This window comes from Tauraco erythrolophus, chromosome 27 (assembly GCF_009769465.1).
Source record: "Tauraco erythrolophus isolate bTauEry1 chromosome 27, bTauEry1.pri, whole genome shotgun sequence".
Lineage (NCBI taxonomy): Eukaryota > Metazoa > Chordata > Aves > Musophagiformes > Musophagidae > Tauraco > Tauraco erythrolophus.
In genome coordinates, this window is record NC_141491.1 from 691,762 (window position 1) to 716,904 (window position 25,143).

The window sequence follows — 25,143 nt, forward strand, 5'->3', positions numbered from 1 at the left end:
ACGGCCCTGGGAGGCATGGCACGCACCCGGGAGTCACCCACCAGCCCCGGCCAGGCTCGGACCTCTTCAGCAGCGGGGGCCAGGACAGCGGGACAGACAGACCCCATGGCAGCGCGGACGGGCGACAGGTACCTTTTTCTGGGGATTCACACGAACAGCGGCGCGTCTGCCGACCGCGGGTGGGTCAGCTCTGTGCAGAGGGCTGACATCAGCGCGTCTGAAAGGAGACAGAGAACCGTGGGTGGTGATGCCCGCTGCGAGAACCGGAGGGGCACGGACCGCTGCATCCCCCGGGAGCGGCTGGGGACACCCCGGGCTCGGCTGGCCCCGCGGTTATTCCCGCGTGGCCGAGGTCCCTTGCAGCAATGCCCAAGGTTTGGCTCTCCCAGGCCGGGCACTTTGCAAACCACTCACCAACAGATGGAACCAGCTGCCCCAGGGCCCAGCCACCCCCCCGCCCCACAGGGCTGGTGCTGCACGGGGCACCAAGGAACGGGGCAGCCGATGCCTGGGCGGACACACGCAGAGCCCGCGGCAGCGCCAGGACCCACACCTGCTGTCCCAGGGTGATGCCTTGTTCTGGGGCTGCTGCTCCTCTCGATACATCTGCAAAGTTCATAAAGTCACAACACAAAACTGCATCTGCCACCTCTGAGCACGCCTGGTCCCCCCGGAACACCCCTGCGCTCCCCAGGGCCACGGACCACCGCTGCCACCCACCAGCACCGCGCCGCCACCTCCTCCCACGCCACGCAGGACGTGCCGGGAAGCAGCCAAGCTTTACATCATCTGGAGCCCTTATGGAAAAAATTTAATCCCCGAAGACTGTCGACTGCTTTAAGCACGTTCCTGCACCGTTTATCAGCCGCAGCCGCGCGGGAGGAAGCGGCCCTGGGGCTCTGCCGCCGCAGCAGGACACAAACAGCTTTGACAGCAACGTCTCTGCTTGGCATCTGCCAGGTGAAGCAACGGCCTCCCGGTCTCCATCATCACCTGCTGGGATCTCACCAGGTCCAGAGAAAATCACCGTGCTCCCCGTAAAACTCCAGTGCCGGATCATGATTTATTAACAAGAGCCCGTGAAGACGATGCCAAGGCTCAGAGCGCTGCCAGCACCCACTGGTGGGTGCCTGGGCTGCCCCTGCCCCGGGCGAGACTCGTGCCCGTGGTCCCCTCCCTGGTGAGCTTTGCTACACTGGCCCCTGCTGCCCATGCCCACCGGGGCCAGCGCGGGATGCCAGTGGGCACCGGACAAACCCAGGCTGCTGCGAGAAGAAATCTTTAGTTTTCAACCATCTTCTAAATTTCTATCTGCTCTGGACCAGGCTGAGACAGTGAAACAGACTCATACAACGAAGTGCCAGAGCAGAAAACGCTGACATTTTTAATCAAAACAAAGTGATTTGAGGTGGTAAAAGGGCATTTCTTGTTTTGAAGCATTTCAAAATGAATTGTTCTGTTTTAAACTGACATTTCAAAATGAAAATGTTTCACTCCAAAATGCTGATTTAAAACGATATTTTCCATTTTAATTCTCCCATCTGGGGGGGAAAAGAAATAAAATTTAAAAAGTCAGAAAATGTCACCAAAAACATTGACGTTTGCCCAGAAAAGAGAGAAAGGTATGTTGACAAAAACCACATATTTTATGCTAGAAAATAATTTAGAGGTAAGAAAATACTTCTTGTTAACACTGTAGGATAGTCGGCTTGGCCAGGAGCAGACTGAAGCGTGGCTGGGGAGGGCACGGAGACGCAGGCATCCCGCTGTCTGTCCTGGCTCCATCCCTGCCCGCCAGGTGACATGGGACTGATCCTGCCCCAGCACAGCCCTCACTCAGGCTACAGCCGGGGGGCTGTGCAGACCCACACCACTGCCCCGGGCCGAGGCAGCCCCGAGCCCCCCGAGCCCCTGCACCACCAGAACGAACCCGAGACGGCGGCACGTGCAAGGAAACCACCGCTCCATGAAGTGGGCAGGAGCTGATGCGACAAGACCTCACTGACTCTCCCATGTAAGGCCACATTTAGGCAACCTCCAGCAGGGCTGTCGGCGGGATCTGCTCGGCTTCCTCGGGTTGGATTTTCACCCAACAGCCCGGAGACGTCACAGCCCAGCACGTAAATATTGATGCCGCCTTAAAACACATCCTCAATGAAAAAGTAACCAGGAGACATCCCTGAATCTCTCAGCTGGACCAAAGCAGATGTGCCGCCAGCCGCCTCCACCCCACACAGGACAGGGATGCGCTTCCAGTGCAAACTATATTTAGCCCAGCAAGGTCGAGCGGATTGGCATAGCCAAGGAGGCATAAATAAGTCACAGAGTTATCAATAATGCAGCCCGCGCCGTCCACGCCACGCTCAAAAGGGAAGGCACCGTGCCGAGCGGCGGGAGCCGCGCCGGCGGCCGGGAGGAGCGCGCGGGATCCGGAGGAGCACGAGGCCGAGAGGCGCCATCGCCGGCAGCGGCCATCGGAGCGATGCTCCTCGGCGGAGCCGCGCCGGCACAGGCACTCGGGGCTCCCACTCACGCACAAACTCCCGTGAGAGAACACAGCTTCGCAGAAATTGCTGTTTTGACAGTTATCAACCTCCATCATCGTGAGATTCCAACTACAAGTGTTTGGTTTGACGTGAAATTTTTCAGCCTCTAATGTCATTTTGAAATGAAGAGCGGTGTTCTGGCATGTCAAAGCACTTAATTTTGATTGAAAATATCAGTATTCTCTCTTCTGTTACGTTCTGTTTGGAATTTTGTGGAATTTTTCATTAATATTTTTGTCAGCTGCTTTCCACCTCTGGGTCTGAGCTGGGACCTGAAGTAACTGCAAAGTGCCCAAATCTCTCTGAAGATAAATCTCAGCCGTAGCCAGCATGGCAGCGATGACCGTTGCTCTGCACGGGCCCATGTCCCTCCCCATGGGCACATGCTGCCAACCACACCGCAGCCTCGTGGGGCTCCCCCAGCACACAGACACACGGGCGCCAGGAGCAGCTCCATGCTCTGCCCATCACAGGATCTGGAGACTTTTTCCTCCTTCTTCACGTAGCCACAGGTAGAATCACCACGCTCCAGCCCGGGCTGCTCCATCGCAGCCCGGCTGGAACGCAGCCCAGCACCCCACGGTGCTAATGAGGGACTCTCTGTCATGCCAAATTACACTCCGAGTCCTGCCAGTCTGCAGCGTTGTTTGCAAAGGTCCCTGGGAGCTGGATAATGATAGTTAGCAGAATTCCACTCGACAAAGAAGTGGAGCGAGGTGGGGGAGGCCGCCACGCTGGCGGCTTTGCTGAGCAACACGAGCTCTCCCCGCCGCAGCTCCAGCACTGTCAGCCTTTGCGCACATCTGGCCCTACAGCTCTGCCAGTTTCTCAAAATCTATTTTCATACTCCTGCTGTTTCAGCACTTCTTTGGACTCAGGCGTCTTTGTTCGGTGCTGGAAGAGGTGCCAGGCTTTGGCACAAGGGAGCATGATCCAGGGGTCCGCAGCGCCGGGCAGCAGAGCAGGGAGGAAACCTGGCCAGAGCCCAGCAGGGCACAGAAACCTCCCCAGGCTGCTGGGAGGTTATGCTGCCCGTTGGAGGGGGTGATTTTACTTTAGTACTTCCCCGAAGCAGAAAGCCAGACCATCTTAGCAAACGTCCCACTGTGAAGGACTGCGGGACAGGCGGCACACCCAGTCCCGTGTCCATCCTGTGCATCCTCGCCGTGCCACACGGCTACCTGGCAAACCTCGTGACAGCAGTGGCCGAGCCAAGCCCCCCATACAAGAGGGAGGGCTGCACCCCCAGACCACCCGCTGGCTCTGTGCCCACAAGGAAGTTGTCCTTCCATCACCCCCCAGCACTGCTTCATGGGCTGCGCAACAGGCAACAGCAGCAGCACGGGGAGGCTGCCGAGTCTCCCGAGAAGCTGACACCTCCTCGAAAGATCTTGACGAGCAAGGAGACACTCCCACCGTCCCCTGCGAAGGCACAGCACAGGATCTGCCTCCAGCAGCCAAAGAGAGGGCAAAACCAGCACGGCGGGCTGGGCAGAGGGCATCCCCTTTCTCCCCCAAGGCTGGGAAACCAGCTAAGTGCTGGATCCTCCCCGGGCAGACAAGGAAACACTCAGATGTGCACAGGCTGCAAGGTTTGGGCCCAGGACCTCCCAGACATTCTGCTGCTGCCCATCCTGGGAACAGGCTGGAGGTCCCTGGGGAGGCTGGTCAGCAAGACGTGCCATCCTCTGAGCACAGACTGACAACAGCAGGAACCTCCACATCCCTGGCTTCAAGTTCAGCCAGTCTGCTGGCCTGCACTGGTAAATCCTAGCTCCCTCCGCAGCACTGAGGATGCTCAATTACAGGCAAAGCTGGGAAGTCAGAACTACCGTGGCCGCAGAGCCGGGGGCAGTGCCCGGAGGCTGGCATCCTGCTCAGAGCTGCACTGACAGCACCCTCACGCAGCAACTCCTGCACCCTCCCATGCTCCGTACTGTTCCGAACGCTGTGCTGCTCCTCCCCAAAGGAAAACCCCATGGCAGGGGAGCCTGGCCCCAGCCCCAGAGCTCCAGGTTGGGCCGAGTCCTTTTGCACACTTCATTTTGGCTCTTACTTGGGGCACTCTTTCAGCAGTCCAGCCCCACGGATGTGCTAGTGAGGGCAGCATGAGGCACGTGCCCTCCAACCTGGCAAAGAGGTGGCAGGGGAGCAAACAGAAACGCAGAGGACTCCTTCCCCCAAGCATGCTCTCTCCTCCTCTCCTCTCTGTGGATTTATTTCCAGCTCCTTGCTCATTCCTCCAGCGTCTGCAGCATTTCCTTCCCAGCCAAGGTGAGCGGGAGAGTTTTTAACTCTAATTCTACCCAAGCACGGGCCTGTTCCTGCTCCCTCACTTGGTGAATCCCACTGCCCCGCTGCCACTGGCATTTTGAAGGTCAGCTCTGCTGACAGCTCGAACTTCAGACTCATCTGATGCCAGGAACCTCTCTTTGGCTGAGTGTGGCCGCTCGTCAGGGGTGTTGAAACCCAAGGTCAACAGCAGCTCAGTCAGTCTTGTCAGCGGAGGAAAGCAGAGGACTTGACAGCTCAAATTGTTTCCCCAGGAGATACATCATTGCTGGGGTGTGGGTGTCCCAGCACAGAGGAGCTCTCCCACAGCAAAGGCACCTGTGCAGCCCCCCAAACCTCCTACGGCATCAAAAGGGGTGGCAGGAGGAGGGGACTCCCGCTCCCTGCCCAACACCACGGCACGGACCCGCTCCTGCCTCTCTCCAGAACGGGACTGGTACAACCCATGCTCTCCTCCGGACCACTGAGCCTTCCCTCGCAGGTGGGGGGACACCTGGCCCATGCAAGCTTCTCCCCATCCCGCGCCCCCCGAGCCAGCGCCAGGCCCCGCTCCAGCCTGGCAGGGACCCAATGCCAGCCCACTCCAGTGTGGGGCTACAGCAGAGAGGAACGAAGCAGAGGAAGACTGAAGCCCACATCACCTTGTTCTGCCCGAAGCCCTGGTGCAGGGACAGCGGGCACCAGAGCCGGGCACGGTCGGTCCTGGTTCCCCCTGCCAGGTCGAAGACGCGTTTTCGGCTGCCGTAACCTCGGAGGTCCCCAGCAGCGCTCTGCCTCCCGAAACCGCGAGCGGCTTCACGGGGCTGGCAGAACCGATTCACCGTGGTAAAGGGGACCCCCGACCAGAGCCCACCCCCGCAGCCGGACCCTGCCAGACCCAGTGCCCAGACCCAGGCCCCGCTCCCGCGGGCGCTGCCCGCCGTGTGCAGGGCGGGGGGGCCGGAGGTGACCGCTTCTTTTGGAGTCCCCTGGAACCGAGCACACGGCAGGAGCCAGCACGGAGAAACTTACTGCGAAGACCCGCCGGAGCCCCCCACCGGGCCACCGTCTCGGGGAGCCTCGCAGCGCCCCGGGGGGCGATACGGGACCGGGACACGCTGCACCCGAGCAGCGACGAGCGGCGGCCGGGCCGGGCCAGGAGCGCACCTCGCTGCGGAGCCCTGGACCGGTGGCCTCGATGCCGCCGCTGCCCGCCGAGCACGGCGGCTCCCCACACCCCGGCTCCCCAGCCGGTAACGGCCCTGCCCCCGGCAAGGCTCAGCCCGCAGCGGGACGGGAGCGGCGTCCCCTCGCACCGCCCCGGGGACCGGGCAGGGACGCGGGACTCCGACGGCGCTGCCGCTGCGCTGCGCTCGGCCCCGGGGGGGTCCCGTCCCACCCCGCCCGCCCCAAACTTTCCGTCCGGGCCGCACGTACCTGCCGGTGCCGTCCGTGCGGGCCGGGGCCGCCGCTGCCCATGGCCGCCGTCCGCCCGCTCCGCCGGGTCAGCGCCGCGCCCGCGGGCCGCTGCGGCCGGGGGCCGCTGGCATCGCCGGGCGGCGGCGGCACCGGCAGCGCTCGGCTCGGTGCGGGGCTGGGCGGGGGCGGCGGGCGCGGAGCCGAGCGGCCCCGGTGCCCGCGCCGGCGCGAAGGGGCGCAGCGCCGCCTGCCGCCGCCCCGGAACCGGCACCGGCGATCCCGGGCTCGCCCCCGGCTCCGCACCGGCCCACCCCCGTGCCCGTCCCCCCGGAAGAACGCTGCCCCGCCCGTTAGCCTCGGCGCTCCCTGCTGTAGCCGGTAGGGAGGGCTGGTCAGGCAGATAATTTACCCGCAAACTAATTTCCCCCCCAAAAAAGGAGTGATGGCCCCAGCAGCGAGCGGGGCCGTACGGTGCAAGGACGGACGGACGGACAGACTGACTGCCGGCCTCGCTCCCACGACACTCGCCTTCTCAAAGCGGGAGCCTGGCTTCAGCATCAACCCACTAGAACCAGTACCTTTCCTGGAGCCAAGAACTGCCAAAATATTGGCACCAGCCTGGGCCCAGCCCGGCGGGAGACTCCGCGGCCTGGCACAGGGGACCCAGACGGCAGCCTGGGCTGGTCGTGTCCCGGAGCAGCTCTGGACTGGCCCCACAAACCCTCCCGGGACACGGCTCTGCCACGCTGCTGTGACAGCTGGTGGCAACAGGCTGTGGAACGCCAACAGACAGCAAAAGCAGGGGTTGAGTTTTCACAATTGCTGGCAGGAGTTAGTCCCGCAGCCTCAGGACAGCTGAGACAGGAGGTGGGAATTGCATAGAACTCGTTTGCTGTGCTTTACTCAAAACTGTTTGCGTGTCCATAAAAGCCTTTGTTTTCTGAAGACGGCTCACAGTTACTCCTGGACCTTTCCAGCCTCTGCTCAGCTGGATCACCGAGTGATTTCCAAGACCAATCTGAGTCACAGATCAATGGCAGCTGCTGTTCAGATAAACCACCTGTGGGCAGTTTGCAAATCTCCTGGCCATTTTCTTTCCTTGAGATCACAGAAGCCTTCGTGCATCTCCTCTCCACCCAGGCACCACCCCTTGGAAAGGGCTCTGCTGAAAGCCCCACCAAGGTCCCCATTCAAGCTATTCACTGGCCCTGGGTTTGTACAAGCCCCATAGCCCCCGAGCGTGGCCAGAGCAGCAGCTCACTCTCCGCATGCCCAGGGACATCTCAGGCCACCACCAAGCGGGCTCCTTGCTGTCACCCAGCGTCCTCACCCATGGCTTTGGTGCGCACCAGGTACCAGCCTGTCCTGCTTCCCAGAGCCCTGGCTCCAGCTCCTCCAGTGTTCTGTGCCTCTGACAAGCCTCATCATCTGACCTGTTTTCCTTCCTCTGATCCGAGTGGGTTTCTGCAGCCCCTTAGAGCAAACCACAGCCTCTCAGTGCCTCCGCAGCACCTTGCATCAGCTGCTTCCATATTTTTCCTGGGAAAGGATGCAGGGCACAGATAGGTTCCTGCACTGGGGAAGGTGTCTCTCCACTTTGTGCATCCACAGCAGAAGCTCCAACTTGTCCCTCTTTAATCCCAGTTTGATTTATAACATCTCTAGCTCTGATGAGTAAAACCAGTTAGTGCTGGTGAAAGCAGGGCACTGCCAGAGAAAGCCAGCATCATGGGGGGCAGAGGCAGTGCCCTCCCCTGAGCACGGGGTCCCTCCTGGCACAGCCATCCCGGAACCAGGCTCAACAATGGTGATGCCCCAAGGTGACCCACCAGCTCCTGGAGGATTCCTCTCCTTCTCCTCTCCCTGGGGACAGAGTCACCCCAAAATGCATACAGGGAGCCAGGGGAAAGTACTCCTGGTTTTAGGAGGCCCATGATAAGGATAGGTTTCTTTGCTATTTTATCTGTGGGAACTAAGTTCTTATTGCCCCTTTTGAGAGTCAAAACTGCCTTATGTAAAATTCCAATTAATTAGATTTGGTTGCTCAAAAGAAAAGGGAAAAGCTCTACAAGATTAACTGAAACACCAGTAATAAGATATTAAGGAAACACAAGCATCTCATTCTTCAGATCAGAGGGTTTTAATAACAATGGCAAAAATCAATATGAAACTAAATTAAACCTGCTGTTTATATTCATCAGCTAATTCGATAGAGAGTCTGCCAATTCAGGTCTCTATTGCTCTGATAAGTAAATACAAACATGTTACTTTTCAGATCACAAAGTTTTAACAGATATGATCAAGAGGAAATGCAATCAAAACTACCTTTCACACCAGCCAAATTCCAATTAAATTAGGCCAGATTATTCAATCAGGAAGCCTACAGAAATCAAGCTCCTTATTGATGCAATGGTACAGAAATACAAACTTGCTGCTTTCCAGGTCACAGCATTCCGATGCAGCGGGAGAATTAAGGCTTCAGTAAAACTGATTTCATTTAAATTCTGCTGGAAGTGACCACAGTAATTCCTCCTCCTTCCTGACTTCTTATTCGACTGTCCAGCAGCAGTCTCCAGCCTTGCTCTCTTCCTGCCTGTGACTCTCCAAGGAGCCCATTATTTTACTGGGAGGGGGAGAGTTCTTAATATCTGTAACAAAACAGGTTTGGCAGGGAAAGGAACCACACTAGAAAATCTTAGTGATGATCACTCCTGCTACCTTGTAAGAAATCATTTCCCCTCAGACTGGATGGCTGTGGACATACCTGGAACCCTTCTGCACTCTCCAGATGACCAACCCACTTTTTTTCAGGAAGAAAACTCAGGGTTTACGACAAGGCCGTGGGTTCGGTGGTTGTGCCAAGGCACACGGGCACACCAGGAGACTTTAAATCCTCAGTGCAATCAACTTATCTGCAGCTGCTAATAGGCAGAGGCATTCAGATTATTTTATTAAAGCTGGAAAAAGCAGAACCCCTGACACAGTATTCCTCAGGAAGATTCGTCCCACTGTTTTCAGTGGGGCACTGAACTGAGACTCCGGGCTATTTACCCACCTCCTGTGAGTGCCTCCAGGCTGTCTCAGCACAGAGTGCCCAACTCTTTTCAGAAGACTTTGCTGACAACAGGGAATTTCAGTGCGGATTCCCAGCCTGATAGCCGGGTGGTACAGGAGGGAGGATCTCCAGGGAGCCTGGGCACGCAGCACGCAGGGGCAAGTCCCGCTCAGGGTCCTTGCATCCTCTGAGATATGGGTCTGAGCTTCCAAACTGAAAAATAAAATCCCAAAGGCTCCATAAATTCCAAGAAGCCTTATTACTGCACATTTATTATTGCCCTTCTGTATTTCTACTGTCAGGTGATGTTGTATGAGAACAAGAGGCTCATGAAATCTTTGAGAGCAGAATTTAGTATGAAGATCCCTTGGGTGACATGAAGGGGTACAGCAGTTCTGGCAGCCACGGAGGAGCAAAACCAAGTGACCCAAGGAGGTCCATCTGCCAACCTCCCCCTCCCCTCACAGCAGGAGGGGTGAGGGCAAAGCCTGCGGGAAATCTGCACCAACACCGGGTCATCTGCTCTGCGGAAGCTGCCGACAACAACCTGCAGAGAGGTCACATACCCTGAGCTGCAACGCTCCGAAGGCTTTTCTGCACTCGAGCAGGAACAGACACGGAATAAAGATGTGTGGCTGCAATCAAATTATCCCTTAGAAGAAATAACAATAAATTCTGAACTTCCCAATTACGGGGGACAGGCAAACCTTGGAAACCATTAAGAGCTGTTTCTTCTGCTGATGAATTATCCAGAGTGCACAGAGCTATTTGCTGAGCTTCACTGTATTACACTAATTATAAATTAATATATTGCTCATTACACAGTAAAGCTGTGCAGTCAACTAATGCACTGCTGGAAAGAGCCTATTTTAAAACATCCTCTAGTACTTTTATGATCTAGATGTTTAATTTACTTCTGTTCTGGCTTAAATGCCACCAACATGTCATTCTTTCACAAAGAAATATCCCTGGCTTCATCCTACCTCCTCTGGGGCTCAGCAACACAGCTGAACGATGAAACTTAGAAAAGCTTTTTTAATGCTAAGCAGTTGCACAAGAAATGGAGCAAAATAATATAATTTAACCCTAAGTCCTGTGTTTCTAGCTTTTAATCAGTGTTTATAATGGCAGCAGGCTGGCAGGGGATTATTGGTCCTGATGCCAGTGCTCCCCATGCACAGCCACCGCGTCCTCCTTGGGCACATGTGGCTGCTGCCCTGGTGAGCTCAGCTCCTGCCCTGCACAGAGACAGGTGGAACCAGCAAAAGGGCTGCTCTTCTCAAAGCAAAATTGCTTTTTGAAAAGAATGAAAATCTCCACTCTTTTGAAATTAAGCTTTGCATTTAAAAAGGGCTTTGGAAAATTGTTCCTCCAGTCCCCCTCTAGAAATTAAAAGGAATAATTTTCATTACCATTTTCATATAGCTTTGTCCAGGAACAGAAAAAATGTTGTAAACTTACATCCCCTCTATTCTGCATGGTCAAACCCTGAGGGGTGGGAAGGGCAAAGGGCAGAGCTACTGACATCCAAAGTGGCCATTTACTGGCATTTGCATCCCCAAGCTCACAGTGTGACTCAGTCTGTAGCTGGCCACATCCCCAGGCCTTGTGCCAGGCAGCCTTGTGAAGGGGGACATCACATTTACAGACAAGGAGGAAATTTCACATTGAACCGGCAGGTGGGATGAATGGGAGGAAATGTAGCCCTCGTTCTTGGAAAACAGTTATTAGCATTGCATTGTTTCAAGGAGCATTCTTGCAGCATGTGTTTATGTCAGACTATTCTTCTATACAGCGTTTTGCATAATGAAAACAAGGGATACAAAACAGGATCAGCCTCACACAGAAGTCATTTTGAAAACTGCTGTTTCCTTCTTTCCAAGGAAAGCATCCTGGTGACTCAGCAGTCCAGGGCAGACTGGCAGCCCTACAGAGGGGAGAAACATTCCCCAGAAAATCCGGTGATTTTCAACCATAACAACACAAAGGATATTGCACTCATAACATTTAAGACCCCCCAGCATGACCAGCAGCAGGGCAGAGATGCCACAAGGAGAAAAGCATCTGGAGCAGAGAGGATCCAGGGCTGCTGCAGAGGGACTGGCAGGGTGCTGGCCCTCGGGTTGGCACAGCTGCTCGCAGTCAGCCCCTGCCCACCACAGCTCCCAGCCACACTGGGGCAGCCCAGGGGTCCCAGCTGCTCCAGCCCCTCGGGGGTCCAGGTTGCCCAAGCACACACACAGTCAGAAGGCACCTCAGGGCCATGAGGAAGAAGATGGGGAGTCAGTGCCAGAAATACATGTAGCTGTGTAACCCGTGCGTGTGCCAGGGCTGCAAACCCCACCAAACCACAGGGCTCCCTGTCCCCCCGACTGTGATAACCCCCAGAGCCGGTAGAGAGCTGCACCGAGCTGAGAGCGCCGGGGAATTCTGAAACAGTTTGTACCTGGCTGCTTCCGAGGCAGCTGGGCTGCCCATCCTTGCCACCCGCCCCAGCAGAGGGGCAGGAGGGCGGCTGCTGGGCTTTGCTTTCAGTGCCGTGGCGCAGCCTGTGTCGCCATCCAGCGCCTCCTCCGCTCCCTGCAGCTCCCGCCAGCCCCGGCCGCGGGATCAGGGGGTGCTGGAGGGGCAGTGAGGGGCTGGCAGAGGCGGCCGAGGGCGGCTGTAGCCCACCCTAAGGCACAAGAACACACAGCTTCTGGTGGGGAAGGGGGCACTGGCACAAAAGCGCTGAGCAGGGGAATGTTCTTACCTGTTCTTACCTATAGCTCTAGGATCACTGTAATTAACAACAAGAAGCTATTGCAAAATCTGAACCACTAACATGAGATGTGATGATGAAATACACGTTATCTGCTAATAAACCCACCTGCATCTGACCCAGGCTGCCAATGCAAGGAGATACAGAGCAGAACCTCTGCTAGCTCTCTCCCTTGCTCTTGTAGGTCCCATAATGGGGGAGCAGGGACATATATATCAGGAAACACTTTAATTGGAGCCAAGCAACAGCTGGGACACCCAGGCGAGCAGTGGGCACAAAGCAAGGCAGGAAATGAGGTGGCAGCTTCAAATAGGGGGGTGTGAGCTGCTGCAGAAAGTAGAGTGAGAAAGGGGCTGTGAGGACCACAAAAAGGCAGGCTGCTGAGGAGCTGAAAGCTGGGGATTGGGATACAGGGAGTGCTGGATAACTTCTACAGGGTGATCTCAATAGTCTGGTACAGTTTGAAGAGTTCTGGCTGTAGAATAAGGCTGAAGCATGGAGGGTTTTACAGAGCTGGCAGTGAGAGCCCTGCTTCTGCTCAGGCCTTACAGTGCAGAAGTGCTGCATGGAGAGGAATAAAAGGTTCCTCTGGGGAGCTGAGAGCACTGGGGCACGCGAGTCTTAAGAATTAGCCTCAATTTTACTTTACAGTAGGCGCATACTGTGTTCTTTCAGTAGGGTTTTTTGTTGTCATAGGAACCCGGAGGCAGAGAGGTGCTGAGGTCGGGCTGTGTGAGTGATGCTGTTTGAACTGCCAGATCTTCCCCCTCCCAGCCACCACGTTCTGGGTCAGCTGCATCTCCATCCTGGTCAGTGCTGGAGTACCACGGATGGGTGGAAGGCGGAGATCCAGCTCTCAGCCCTCTCACGTTGACTCCTCGCTCCCCCGCAGGCTGTTTATTAATAGCCTGGCACGACTGCGAGCGGGTTGGGTTTCACTGACGAGCGCAGGGAGAGTGACAAAGCACCTGTCCCTGGAATGTGGTGTCAGAGGAGGTGGCTCTGCTGGAGCCCTGGGAAGATCCAGCCAGGAAACCCATCTGCTCCTCTGCCGGCAAAGCACAGGAAGGGGAACAGCCACGCGTGGGCAGGGCGAGCGCGCCGCTGCTGCAGACCCATCTCCCTGCTTCGCCTCCTGCAGCCGGTAAAAGACTTTCCCAGAGCTGCTGCTCGCGGTGCTGCGCGATCTGCTCATCCCTCCGGGGCCCGGCCGACAGCGGCAGCACCCCTCGGAGCGTTTCGGGGGACCCTCCTCACGGGGCTCTCCCTCCGCCCGGGCCGGGACCCGCCCCGGTTTCCGTACCGAGTAACGGCGGGGCGATGCGCGTACGCGCCGCGGCGCTGAGCTGCCGCGCCGGCGGCCTCCGCCCCCCCCCCCTCCCCGCCGAGGCGGCCGGCGGAAGGCGCGGGGGAGCGGGGCGGGCCGCGGGGCGGAGCGGCGGGCACGGCCGGACCCGGCGGGGCTCGGCATGCTGCTGCGGGTGCGCTCCGCCGTGGCGCAGCTGGTGGCGGGGCTGGGCGCGGGGGCGGGCGGGCAGCCCCCCGCCGAGCCCCGGGGCGGCGGGGACGGGGGGTCGCCTGCGGGTCCCTCCTTCTGCCGGCCCGCCTTCCTCCAGCTGACGCCCGAGGAGCTCCGCCGCGCCGACGACCACGCGGGCCGGGCGGTGCAGAGCCCCCGCGACGGCCGCCGCCGCCTGCCCTGGAGCACGGGCTACGCCGAGTGAGCGGGACCGGGGAGCGGGCGGGGGCGCGGGGGCCCTCGGGGCCGGGGCTGCCCGCAGCGGGACGCGCTCCAGCCGGGGGCTTTGCAGCCCGGGAGGTGGGACTGGCAGCGCTGGGCGCCGGGGGGGGATCCTTTGGAAGGAAAGTGGGTCGCAGGGCCCGGCGGAGCCGCGTGTTTCTCCAGAAGCAGCAGCCAGGAGTGTTGCTCTTCACACGCCCGCGGGTGGGAATGTTGTCAGCGGGGTTTGTGCTCCTGCCCATCCCCGAGGGTTTCGAGCTCTTCTGTGGTTTTCGTTTTCTGCGCTTGTCGGTGCGATGCCCGGTGTCACTGATGGGGAACTGACACCGGGGGTGAGGGAACTGCTGCGGGCAGGGCTCGGAGCAAGGAGCTGTCTTGGGAGCAGGACCTGATTTCGACTTCCCTTTCAAGGGCCTGATTCTCTTCTCCTTTTACTCGCTGCAAGTTTCACCCTCAACTGAAGGCCAGTTGGGAAGATCGGGCCTCGAAGGCCACCTTTGCTGCTCCCTGCTGTCAGTCTGCTCCTGCCTCCCTTGCTCGAGCTGAGCTTCCTGATATCCTAGGGAGCTTTTTGAGATGTTAATTTGCCCCAGGACATACTAGGGTAGGCGTAGCTGGAGCAAAAACTATCTGGAGCAAAAATAACCCTCTGCTCAGCAGCGAGACTTCTCTTCTGCCTCCCAAGACTTCTCTCTGCAAACCGCTTGAAAAGTCTGTGCCGAAAGAGCTCGTCCTGTTGTGCATGTTTACAGCTTCCTCCTGTGAGCAGGTTTTGCAGTCGAGACCTGAAATCCGCTGTGCCAGCGTAGGCTGTGGAAAGTTTGAATCTTTTTGCAAAAGTTCTGCTGGTTTCATCTTTGTCACCTTCTGTTCTCCTCCTCTGAGGCACCTGCTCCCTCTGAGAGGTGCTGGGTGTGATGGGACATGGACGAGCCTGTCATCCTGTCCAGGAGTCCTGGCTGGGGGTGTGTGTGTGGAAGCTGGGGCAGGTTTTGGGGCAATTAACCTGCTTGGAACAGCGATGGGGACCTTCAGCAAAATCAGCTTTTTCTGGTCACCTCCCTTGGAGAGTGCCTGGGTGGCTGCTCCCCCATGGGCTCAGTTGTGCTGGTGGGAGTGAGTGCTGCCGCTGGCCCCAGACCAGCCCATGCAACTGGTCCGGGACATCTCGCCTGGCTGCTGCTGCCCCAGACAGGGCAGGAGCACTGCGGAGAGCGTCCCCAGGGACATGGGGGCCAGGGGGGATGAGGTGCTGCGGGGTGGCCTCTGCTGGCACGTCTTTGGAAAGAAAGAGCCTGTACACTTTGTTGCCTCCCGGCAGGGTGATAAACGCAGGGAAGAGCCAGCACAACGAGGACCAGGCGTGCTGCGAGGTGGTGTTTGTGGAGAGGAGGCCCAGCCCGAGGGGCCGGCTGCCGTCCAGGGAAGGCGGCGGAGAGCTGGACAGGGTAAGCGCCGGGGCGGCGTGCACAGGCAGGGACACGGCAGGGAGGATGCGCACTGGCAAAGTGGGGCACATGGCGATGTGTGCGCACCACTGATTGCCCAGGGATTCCCTTGGTTCCCAGGCTGGCTGCCCCTGTTCTGCCAGCTCCTGCCATCGTCCCTGCTTGACCACACCAGGGCTGGCTGGCCCGGGGAGGCCACTGGCCTGTGTGCTCTGGTGGAGGAGCTAGCTGCCAGAGACGCGCTGCTGGCAGCACGAGGTGTCTGATGCAGGGCTGGGCTCGAGCTGGGAACTGGCCATATCCAGACACCCTTGATCAGCTGCCCACATCGCTCCTGCTTGTGCTGGCGTGGGACCTGCCAGCCGCAGGCAAAGCCCTGTGTCACTGTCCTCAGCTGGTGACCCCAGCTGCTCCGAATTGCCTGTACCATCTGCTTCCTCAGAGCCTCACTTAACCTTCCTTTCTCCCCCGCAGGGCAGGAAGGGTTTTTATTTCCACTACTGGGCCTTGTTTGACGGCCATGCGGGCAGTGGTGCTGCTGTCATGGCATCCAAGAGGCTCCATCTGCACATCTGTGAGCAGCTCCGGGATCTTGTGGACATCCTGCAGGACCCCTCCCCGCCTCCCATCTGCCTCCCGCATGATGTGACAGCCAGCCCCACAGAGCCGAGCCGGGTACCCCTCGCAGAGGACAATGGGGAGGTCCCCAACGATGCCGTGCCACGGTTTCACCTGGAGAAGGTGGTCTCTCACGAGAGCCTGGTGATCGGTGCCATCGAGAACGCCTTCAAGTACATGGTGAGCGAGCCCCTGCCTGCATGGGAGCATCTCTTGCTGTGTCCGTGTTGGCTTGTCCCCTCCAGCCAAAGGCAGCTCTGCAGCGAGGAGGGGGCTGCAGGAGGGCTCCTAGCAAGACAGTCCCGGAGAGGGCACTGCGGTGCTCTCCCATATTTCGGGGGTTCAGGATGCAGAGGCTTTAGGCTCTGGACCTGTGGGGGTGCAGGGGGCTTCATTAGACTTTGTTCCAGCAGTCCCAGCTGCTCTCCTCCTGTCTTGCTCTTTCCTGCCCACTCCACTGCTGCGGTGAAGCCACGTCCCTGCAGTACCCCTGCACCCCCTGGGCCACGGGGCTGCCCACTGCTCCCCACCTGCAGTGGGCTCTCAGCTCCGGCAGCAGCCGCGGTGCTGCTGGAGCAGCTGGGTGCTATTTTGAGCTGCCTGCAGCTTTCCTTGCCTGCCTGGAGTCGCTTTCTGTCTCCCCAGGATGACCAGATCGAGCGGGAGCGGGCAGCCCAGCACCTGTCCGGGGGCTGCTGCGCCCTGGCTGCCATCTACCTCATGGGCAAGTTCTACGTGGCCAACGCTGGCGACAGCAGGTATGGCCCCCCGGGCAGCCTCCACCTCTTGCCTGGTAAATCGGGGAGCACCCAGAGCAGGGTGGTGCTGAAGGCACGACTGGTGAGGAGCACCGGCTCCATCCCTGGAGCTGGGCTGTGCTGGGGAGGCCGGGGGCAGCAGAAGCAGGCAGAGCCAACCTGCCTGTGTGCCCCAGGGACAGCATGCCCTGCTGCCATCTCACTCTTGCCTGGTGCATGGAGAGGGCTGTGGAATCATCTCCCAAAATCTGGGACTTACTCCCTTCCCAGCAGCATCCCGGCTGCTTCCCAGATGGCTCTGGATCCCACCCCAGCCCCTGCTGCAGCACTCGCCTGGGCTGCAAGCTGGGGAGTGGATATTGCCATCAGCAAAGTCTGCAAAAATGTGCAAGAGGTGATTTTAGAGCCCACTTCATACCAGTGGACTGTTTGAGGAGAAGGACACACAAATCTATGTGCAGTCGAGTCCCGTAGGAGCTTGGAGCTCGGATTTTGACTGATGATGCATTTCCTTGGGTGCTCTGCTGTAATTGTGCCCGGGTGCATTCACACCCCCCAAGCAAAGGCAAGTCCACCTTCTGCTGAGGTCGAAGCTGGTTTGGTTGCCCTGTATTTACTGCAGGGTTAGTGTGTCCCCAGCAGTGCCACGCCAGCAAATACAGGCTCTGCAGATTGTCTGAGGCTGGAGGACGTGCTTCCAGCTCTGGTACAGAGAAGGACAAGATCCTTTGTGCCTCCGCTTTTGGGTGCAGGGTCCCTCTGTGGCAGCAGGGGCCGCCCACGCAGGACGGCAGTGTGCACAGGGTCCCGAGGCTGTAACCGTGCCTCTGGGCAAGGGTCCGTGTTCCCTCCTCGGGCATCAAACAGTGCCAGAGCTGGGCTGAGCCAGGCTCAGCAGCCCTCGGCAGGACAGCACGTGGGGCAGCTGGGCCACCAGCGCTGGAGATCCTCAGTCCCCCCATGACCTCCAGAAACATCTCAAAATCAGACTTTTATTTTTTTTTTGACACATCAGACAATCAGAGGAGCCCCAGCCACGAGCCGCAGTGCCAGTGTGTGCCGGGCGTATCCTGCTGCTGGCGATTTCTGCCCATCCCGTGTGCGGCTCCCCTCTAAAGGAGGGTTTGCCACCTTTGTGCGCTCCTTTTCTAACCATATCCTGTCCTTTGGTTTGCTCTGCCTCATCCCCCTCTGCCCTGTCCTTCTCTTCCATTTTCTCTTCCTCCCTGTCCTGCGCAGGAGGGAGGCATGCCCTGCCCGCCCCGGGTTACCTGCAGCGGAGCCAGCAAGCAGCCCCCCAGCTCGGGGCTAGGAGGGGGGCAGGCAGCGGAGGGGAATGGGTTGCACCGCCTGGGCAGCCGTGCAGGGAATCGGAGCCGGGCGTAGCTCCCCCGCCACATCTCCTCTCCTCTGATCTCATCCTTCCATGTTTCATTGCAGGGCCATTATCATCCGTAACGGGGAAATCATTCCAATGTCCAGGGAGTTTACTCCAGAGACAGAGAGGCAGAGGCTGCAGTTTTTAGTAAGAAAGACCTTTCTTCTAACCTCATTCCTGCTGAACCACCTCCCAGCCCCCCGTGCTGCCAGGGCCGAGGGCAGCCCCGTGCCTGGGACTGGGACCTGCTGATGGCTCTTGTCCGTCCCAGCCCGCTCACTGGGTTGGGGAGAGGCACTGGGACGCGGGGAGCTGCCCTGGCTCACTGCTGAGGGGGCATCTCATTGTTGCGGGGTCAGCGTGAGGGGCCATGCCTGCCAGCCCGGCCAGGACCTGGGGGTCCTGGGCTCCCGGCGTGGGGCTGGTTTGCTACAGCTGCGTGGAGCCACGTTGGTCCATCTTGTCCTGCTCCTGCCTGGGGAACGGGAAGCATTGCCTGCCCGGGCTGGGCACTTGCCTGCTGCCAGAACCCCAGGCTGGCTGGCGCGGTGACCGGGAGGAGCGCGGTGACCGGGAGGAGCGCGGTGACCGGGAGGAGCATGGCTCTGCTCCCGCCACCCATCGTGCTCCCTCGCACGGTCGAAGGAGCCTCAGCGCTTGCGCCGAGTCCTACTTTCTTCCGCGGCGGCTCCCTGGGGAGGCAGGGAGCTGACACGTGCCAGCGGGCTTCTAGCTTTTTTCCTGAGAGCTCCCTCCTGCCTTGGCCTCGACAAAGCCCCTGTGCCACACAGGGAGACGTTTTAAGGTTACAAAGACCTCTCTGAGGGCAGCACAGAGGAGGAGGCGTTTCTCTTGGAGGAGGTCTTGCTGGATGTGATTTCCTGGCTTGCAACGTACTTGGAAAAACACTGAGGCGTTTTTTTCTCGAGTCTATTTTTGAGTGACCGAGAGCAGGAAAGTGCTGTGAGCGGCATCCTCTCCAGCCGGCCGCGATGGGCAGGGCGCAGGCGGGGGCCCGGCACGCGCTCCCTGTGCCACACAGTGCCCGGGCAGTGGTCAGCGCCCCCCCGGAGCAGGACAGGGCTCTCTGTGCCTCTGCACTGAACCCTCCCATGTTCCCGAGGGCTCCTCCTTCTTTCTTGCAGCTCTTTCTTCCTCAATCCATGTTTTCCAATGCTGTCCCTGTTCCCGGGCCCCCGCAGGCTGTGCAGCCGGGAAGGGCTCTGCCACTTCCCGTCCCTCGCCATGGCCACAGTCAGGACACAGTTTCTGGAAAGACCCATTGGCTCTTTCCCTCGGGCGAGTGCTGTGCCCTGTGCTGAGCCTGGGGAGCTTTGCAGCTCTGACTCCTCCTGGGCAAATTCCAATGTTTGGCATTTGCTGAGTTTTGATCCCTTCTGGAGATCGTTCCTTCCCAAAACTCTCACCTTCCCGCTGGGTGTTGGCGTGGCTGTCCCGGCTCTGGGCTCCCCCCTGGTTCGGAGCTGCGTCGCCGCCGCCCGCTCCAGCTGCAGCAGAGCAGCCGATGCCATCCCCACCACCAGGCACCGAAGTCGAGTTCCCGGCGGGCTGGCGGGTCCCGTGCCGCGGTGGCGGTGCCCAGCAAGGTGCTGTGGGCGGTGGTGGCTGGTGGTGCAGGCACTGCTGTGCAGATCCCGCTCTCCCAGCCCTGCGGCTGAGCCACCGCCTCGTCCCGCAGGCGTTCCTGAGGCCCGAGCTGCTGGGGAAGGAGTTCACCCACCTCGAGTTCCCCCGCAGGATCCAGCCCAAGGAGCTGGGGAAGAAGATGCTGTACAGAGACCAAAACATGAACGGCTGGTAACCCCCAACCCATGGGATGCTCCATACTGGGGGGCAGCGCTGGGCTCCCACTGTGTGCGGCCACCGGCTCCAGCATTCCTTCCTGGGGCGGGGGCCGTGGCACGCTGGGTACCCGGGTCTTGGAATGGCCTCGTCCCAGGGGATGCTGCGTCCTGAGCGGGCAGGGGAGGTGCTGGAAGCTTTCACCTGCTGACATGTTGTCTGGCTTATTTTAACCAGGGCTTACAAGAAGATAGAAGAGGATGACCTGAAGTTTCCACTTGTTTATGGGGAAGGCAAGAAGGTGAAGTGCTGTGGCAGGAGCTGCACGGGGGTCGCTTCCCACCTGCCCTCACTGAATCGGAGCTTTCCAGCCCGTTTTTGCTAGTCCTGTTGCCGCTCCACTGATTCTCACCTGGGAACGGAGGTGGAGATGAAGCGGCTCAAAGTTTTCTTTTGGTTTCACCATTCTCCAGGCACGGGTGATGGCCACGATTGGGGTCACGCGGGGTCTGGGAGACCATGACCTCAAGGTGTTCAGCTCCAACATCCACATCAAGCCTTTCCTGTCCTGCTTCCCAGAGGTGAGCCTGGCTGTCAGCTGCTCCGCACCCAGGGGTTCTTGCAACGGCTGGGGTGACCAGATCCCTGGTGTGCCCAGCGCAGTGGCTCAGGGCAGTGCCGGTGCTCCCCTGGTCTCTCCAGGAACCTCCTCTGCCTCTCTGCCCCTCACCCTTGCGTCTTGCCCTGTTGCTTGCCAGGTCAGGGTTTACGACCTCACGCAGTACGAGCACTGCCCTGATGATGTTCTGGTCTTGGGCACCGACGGGCTCTGGGATGTCACCAACGACAAGGAAGTGGCCGGTGTGGTGATGGAGGTGTTGACGAGCTACGAGCCCAACGACCCGTGCAGGTGAGCTGAGAGCAGGCAGGGGGATGAGCATGTCCTGCTCTATAACATCTTCCTTGCTCCTGGGAGCAGTGTTGTGGCCGCGTGTCCCTCTGGCCTTGGGGCTGGTGCTGTTGCTCCCCTGGATGTGCGTATCTGAGCTCAGATCTCTCCTCTCCAAGGGACCCTTTCCTGCACCTCTAGCTCCTCCAGCTTCTCCCTTGCCAGGGACTGCAGCAATACTGCATCAGGGAGTCTGCGGGGTTTGGGGTCCCTGCTGTGCCACGCTGTGCTGTGCCCCCTAAGGTACACCATGGTTGCCCAGGAGCTGGTGGTGCGGTCCAGGGGGGTACTGAAGGAGAGGGGCTGGCGGCTGGCCAACGACAAGCTGGGCTCCTGCGATGACATCTCTGTCTTTGTGATCCCTCTGGGTGGCCCGGGCAACTACACGTGATGCCTGGTGACCCTGGGGCAGAGGGGCTCAGCTCACCTTGCGTGGATGGAGATGAGTGGGACACCGGTGCTGCCTTGGGGCCACCTCTCTCCCGAGCTCTTGTTTCCTGAGCCGATGGCGAGAAGAGTAGAACCTGGAGCCTCTGTCTGTGCCCCTGCCCAGAGCATCCCCCTCTACCCGCTGCATCCCAGCCCTGGGTGGAGATGCAAGGGCCTTGGACCGAGAGCAGGGACTGGGGTCGTGGGGTGTTTTTCGTGCTGCCACTTTCTTGATTGCTGTGAAAAGCCAAAGTCCTCCCTGGCTTCTCGGTGCATCCATTGCACCTCGCCCTGGGCTGGGTGCGCTGGTTGCAGCAGTGCGCAGCAGCCGTCGGGCTGCTGGGACACATACCTGGAGAAGCGCGTGCCTGCTGCTGCCATCATCTCCTCTCCTCCCGCCCTGTGACACTTGCACCAGGGAACCGAGGCTGCTGTTGGGGCTGGGCGCTGGGGCGAGGGCCTGCTGGCAGCCAGGCAGTGCCCAGCCCAGCAGAAGTCTGGTTGTGGGTGAGCCCCAGAACTGACGTCCCAGCTTTGTGCTTGCCCTCTCCGGCCCCTCACGCCTCCATCCCAGCCACGTACCTTGTCTTAGTCTCTGGTTTGGGAGGATGGGGCAGCACTCGGTCACTGCAGTGCACGGAGAGCCCCTGGGAAGCAACGAGCTATTGCACTTGCACTGGTGGTGCCACGGCTTCTGCCCTCACCCCCTTCATGCCTTGGATTGCTGCTGTGTTTCTGGAGCCAATTATTTGTTATTAACTGGAGAACCGAGCTGGAAAATGTCTAAGTCCTTTCTTGGTGTGGAGAGTCTGTATGAATATATGTCTATGTTTTTGAGTGGTTCTAAGTCGGCCGCTGCTGAGCAGCAGTTGCACACAGAGCAGCCTTATTCAGCCAAGATTAACAGCTTAAACGTGCTGCGTGGATCTGCTTAGCTGGGGGCTGGAAACCCACAATAAAAGCAGCTTCGTTGTGAGTGGGGGGAAGACAACTCCCTCTTTTTCTTAATAATCTCAAAGCTGGCGCTGAGCAGAGCTGTAGCAGCAGTTGATCTCTGCACAGGATCTTGCTTTGCGTCAGATGTACCTCTGGCCTGGAGGATGCATTTCCTGGACCTCTGCAGAGTGTTGCATCCTCCCAGAACATGAGGGAGGGTCCTGTCCTGGCAGTGTGGTGATGGGGAGAGCTGGACCTTGTTTTGGAAGGGCTCTGTGGCACCCATAGTTTGTGTCCTGCTGTCACTGGGTGCAGCCAGCTCTTGTCAAATGTCACCTCTGATGAATGTTGTTTGTCTCTTGTAGTCAGTGAGATGTAAATAAACTGGGTGCACTTAATGGGGAGTGAAAGTTATCCAGTGAGATTTTAACCTATTGACATATTCTGTGCTGAAGGGAGCAGGGAGTGCTGCTGGGGCCAGGAGCTCGTCCTTGCGTAGCACTGTGTGTTTAAATAAAGGTTTTGCCACTCACAATCCCACTTCAAAGTCTTTCTTGCAGAGCTCCTGCAAGGAAGACTTACCTAAAAGCCAATTAGTTCTGATTAATTTATGTAGGCAGAGCCATGTGAGCTGCTGTTCCTCTGCCCTTGGCGCTGGCTGGACTCCGTGGAATATCCCTCCCTCGCCCACGGGGAGTAGGAACTGCCACGGTGCTGCCCAGGGATTTGCTGGCTGGGTCTGCCTGGGGGCTGCAGCTCCCTGGGGCTGGCTGGGGGGCAGCGGCAATGGCCAGCCTGGTGGGGAAGGGTTGCAGGGTGGACCCACAACACTGCATTGGGCTTGGATGAGGCTCGAAAACCAGCAGGCACCAGCCTGGGTCCCCCCAGCTGCTCCCTGCTGCAGGCAGTGCCCAGATGCAGACAGGGAGTGGAGGAGAGGAAAGGCTGATGGTTTTCCTGCCCATGGGAGCAGGAGTGGAGCTCCTTCCTTCAAGGAGCAGGGTGGGTTGTGGATGGGGGCCCAGCTCTGCAGGTCGTGGCTTGTGGGGGAGCTCCCAGGAACACAAGTGTGCCGGAGAGGCAGGACCCCTCTCTGGAAGTTCTGGCATCTCAGCAGCAGTTACCCCCTGGCAGGAGGGCTGCCTGCTGGAAGCATCCTTGCTGTCCCACGTCCCCCTGATCACCACCCGGTACCCCTGGTGCTCCTGGCGCTCACACACATTTTCCCCCCCACCCTCCCCGCTTATTTGCACAGCCTTGTTCCCCTGGCACGATGCTCTTCGTGCTGGTGGCTGAGAACTGGCTCTGCCTTTCCAGGTCACTGCCTGGGAGCTGCTGGGTAAGGCAAGGAGGCAGAGGCTGCGTTTAAAGCTTCCTCTGTGGTTCCCTTTTTTACTAAGGAAACATTTCCTTTGGAACCAGCTCCTGGCCTGGGGCTTGATAAATTAAGAAAAATCGTCTCCGAGCCCTTAAAATAGCTGCAGTTTATGAGCCTGGCTCCGCGCCGGGACCCCGGGGCCGCCTTTCCCGGGCCGAGCGGCGGAGACCCGGCCCCGCGGCTGGGCCGCGGCGGGGAGGAGCGGCCACCCGGTCCGCCCTTACCGACAGCCCGCGGCGGGCACGGAGAGCCGGAACCCCTTCCCGCGGGGCGCGACGGGTCACGGACCCCCGTGCCAGTGCCCCTGCGGGGGGGACGCGGGGTCCTGGGGACAGGGCAAGTCCCTCACACCCCCGCTGTGCCTGTACGGTGGGAAACGGGGGGTGCGGTGGGGTGCGGCTGGTGGCCCCCGCCGCCTCCGATGGGGGCTGCCCCCCCGGCAGCGCCCGCCCCTCGCCTGGCGCTGCCGCAAACAACGCTCCGGGGGTGCTGCGGGGCGGCAGGAGTGCGAAGCACGGGGTGGTCTTTGCCATCGGTCCTTGCTGGGAGCGGGGTTTGGGAGCGGCAGCGCCGGCTGCTGCGGCAGCCGGGATCGCCCCTCGCCCTGCCCGGTGCCAGCCCCCCTAAACCGGGAAAAATCCCCTCGGCTCGGCTCGGCGCGGCGCGGAGCGCTCCCGCCCCGCCCTCCGCGGGCGGCCCCGGGCGGGGCGGTGCCCGAGCCGCGCTGCCGGGCCGGGGCCGCAGCTGGAGCTGGGACCGGGAAGGGGAACGGGACTGAGAACGGGACCGGGGCAGAGGCAGCGGCGGAGAGAGGTGCGGGCCAGGCCGGGCTGGACTGGACCGGGCAGCGCTCAGGGTGCGGGGGCTTGGGGGAGCTGAGCAGCAGGGGGTAGTACTGGGGTCTGGGCAGCTGGGTTGTGGGGTTATTGGTGGGGTGTGAGGGTGCTGGTAAGGTGCGGGGTCAGAGCTGGGGTCTGGGGTAACTGGGGTGTGGGGTCCGCGACGCTGCTGGGGGAGCAGGGCATGGGGGTGGATGCGCCAGCCGGGCTGGGTGGGGCACAGCAGGACAGGACGGGATGGGTGTGCCTGGGATGGGGTGGGGGTCCCTGGGCGTCGGGCAGGGGTGGGGCGGTGGCGGTTTGGCCGGTACGGGTTGTCCCTCGAGGGCCCTGGGCTGCGGGTCCTGGCCCCCGGGTGCCCCCCGGCCGGTGGTCGAGCCGGGCCGGGCTGCTGCCCCGTCCTGCCCCTGCTCACAGCCCCCGCTCCGGCAGCATCCCCGTGCACGGCCCTGCTCGCGGAGCGGCTGCTCTGTTTTCTTCAGAAAAAGGAAAAAGTTCCCTTTGCTTACTGCTGAGCTCATTTAAAAACATTTATATTAGGGGGGCTTGCAGGGGAGGGGAAATAATTGTGTAATGTCTTAGGAGCAAGGGAGCATTCCGAAAGCATGACTGCGCGGCCCTTGCCAGCACTAACAATCTGGCAGCCAAGTCTTCCCAGCGGCCGCCAAACCCCCGAAATGCAGCCTCAGCCTCTGGACACCCTGCGAGAGCGGCAGCGTGGTCCCCGGGTGCTTCGCGGGGCGCTGGGGGTGGGCTGGGAGCGGGGACCGCCGGAGCCGCGTCCCCGGCAAAGCGTTCAGGTTGTGAAACCGGA

General features: G+C 59.7%; 1 protein-coding gene across 2 annotated transcripts; it reads left to right on the top strand.

The window, feature by feature from the left end:
* Positions 1–13,521: 13,521 nt before the first annotated feature.
* PPM1J (protein phosphatase, Mg2+/Mn2+ dependent 1J) lies at positions 13,522–21,138 on the top strand. Of its 2 annotated transcripts, none has more exons than XM_086627147.1 (10): positions 13,522–13,772; positions 15,115–15,241; positions 15,716–16,039; positions 16,505–16,617; positions 18,058–18,142; positions 19,695–19,813; positions 20,036–20,099; positions 20,272–20,379; positions 20,557–20,708; positions 20,991–21,138. In XM_086627147.1, exons 1-10 carry the CDS (start codon positions 13,522–13,524, stop codon positions 21,136–21,138), a joined length of 1,491 nt encoding a protein of 496 aa, XP_086483273.1. The 2 variants fall into 2 exon arrangements, with proteins under 2 accessions (XP_086483273.1, XP_086483274.1); XM_086627148.1 differs by having other exon boundaries at positions 15,115–15,231; positions 15,721–16,039.
* The last annotated feature ends 4,005 nt before the right edge of the window (positions 21,139–25,143 follow it).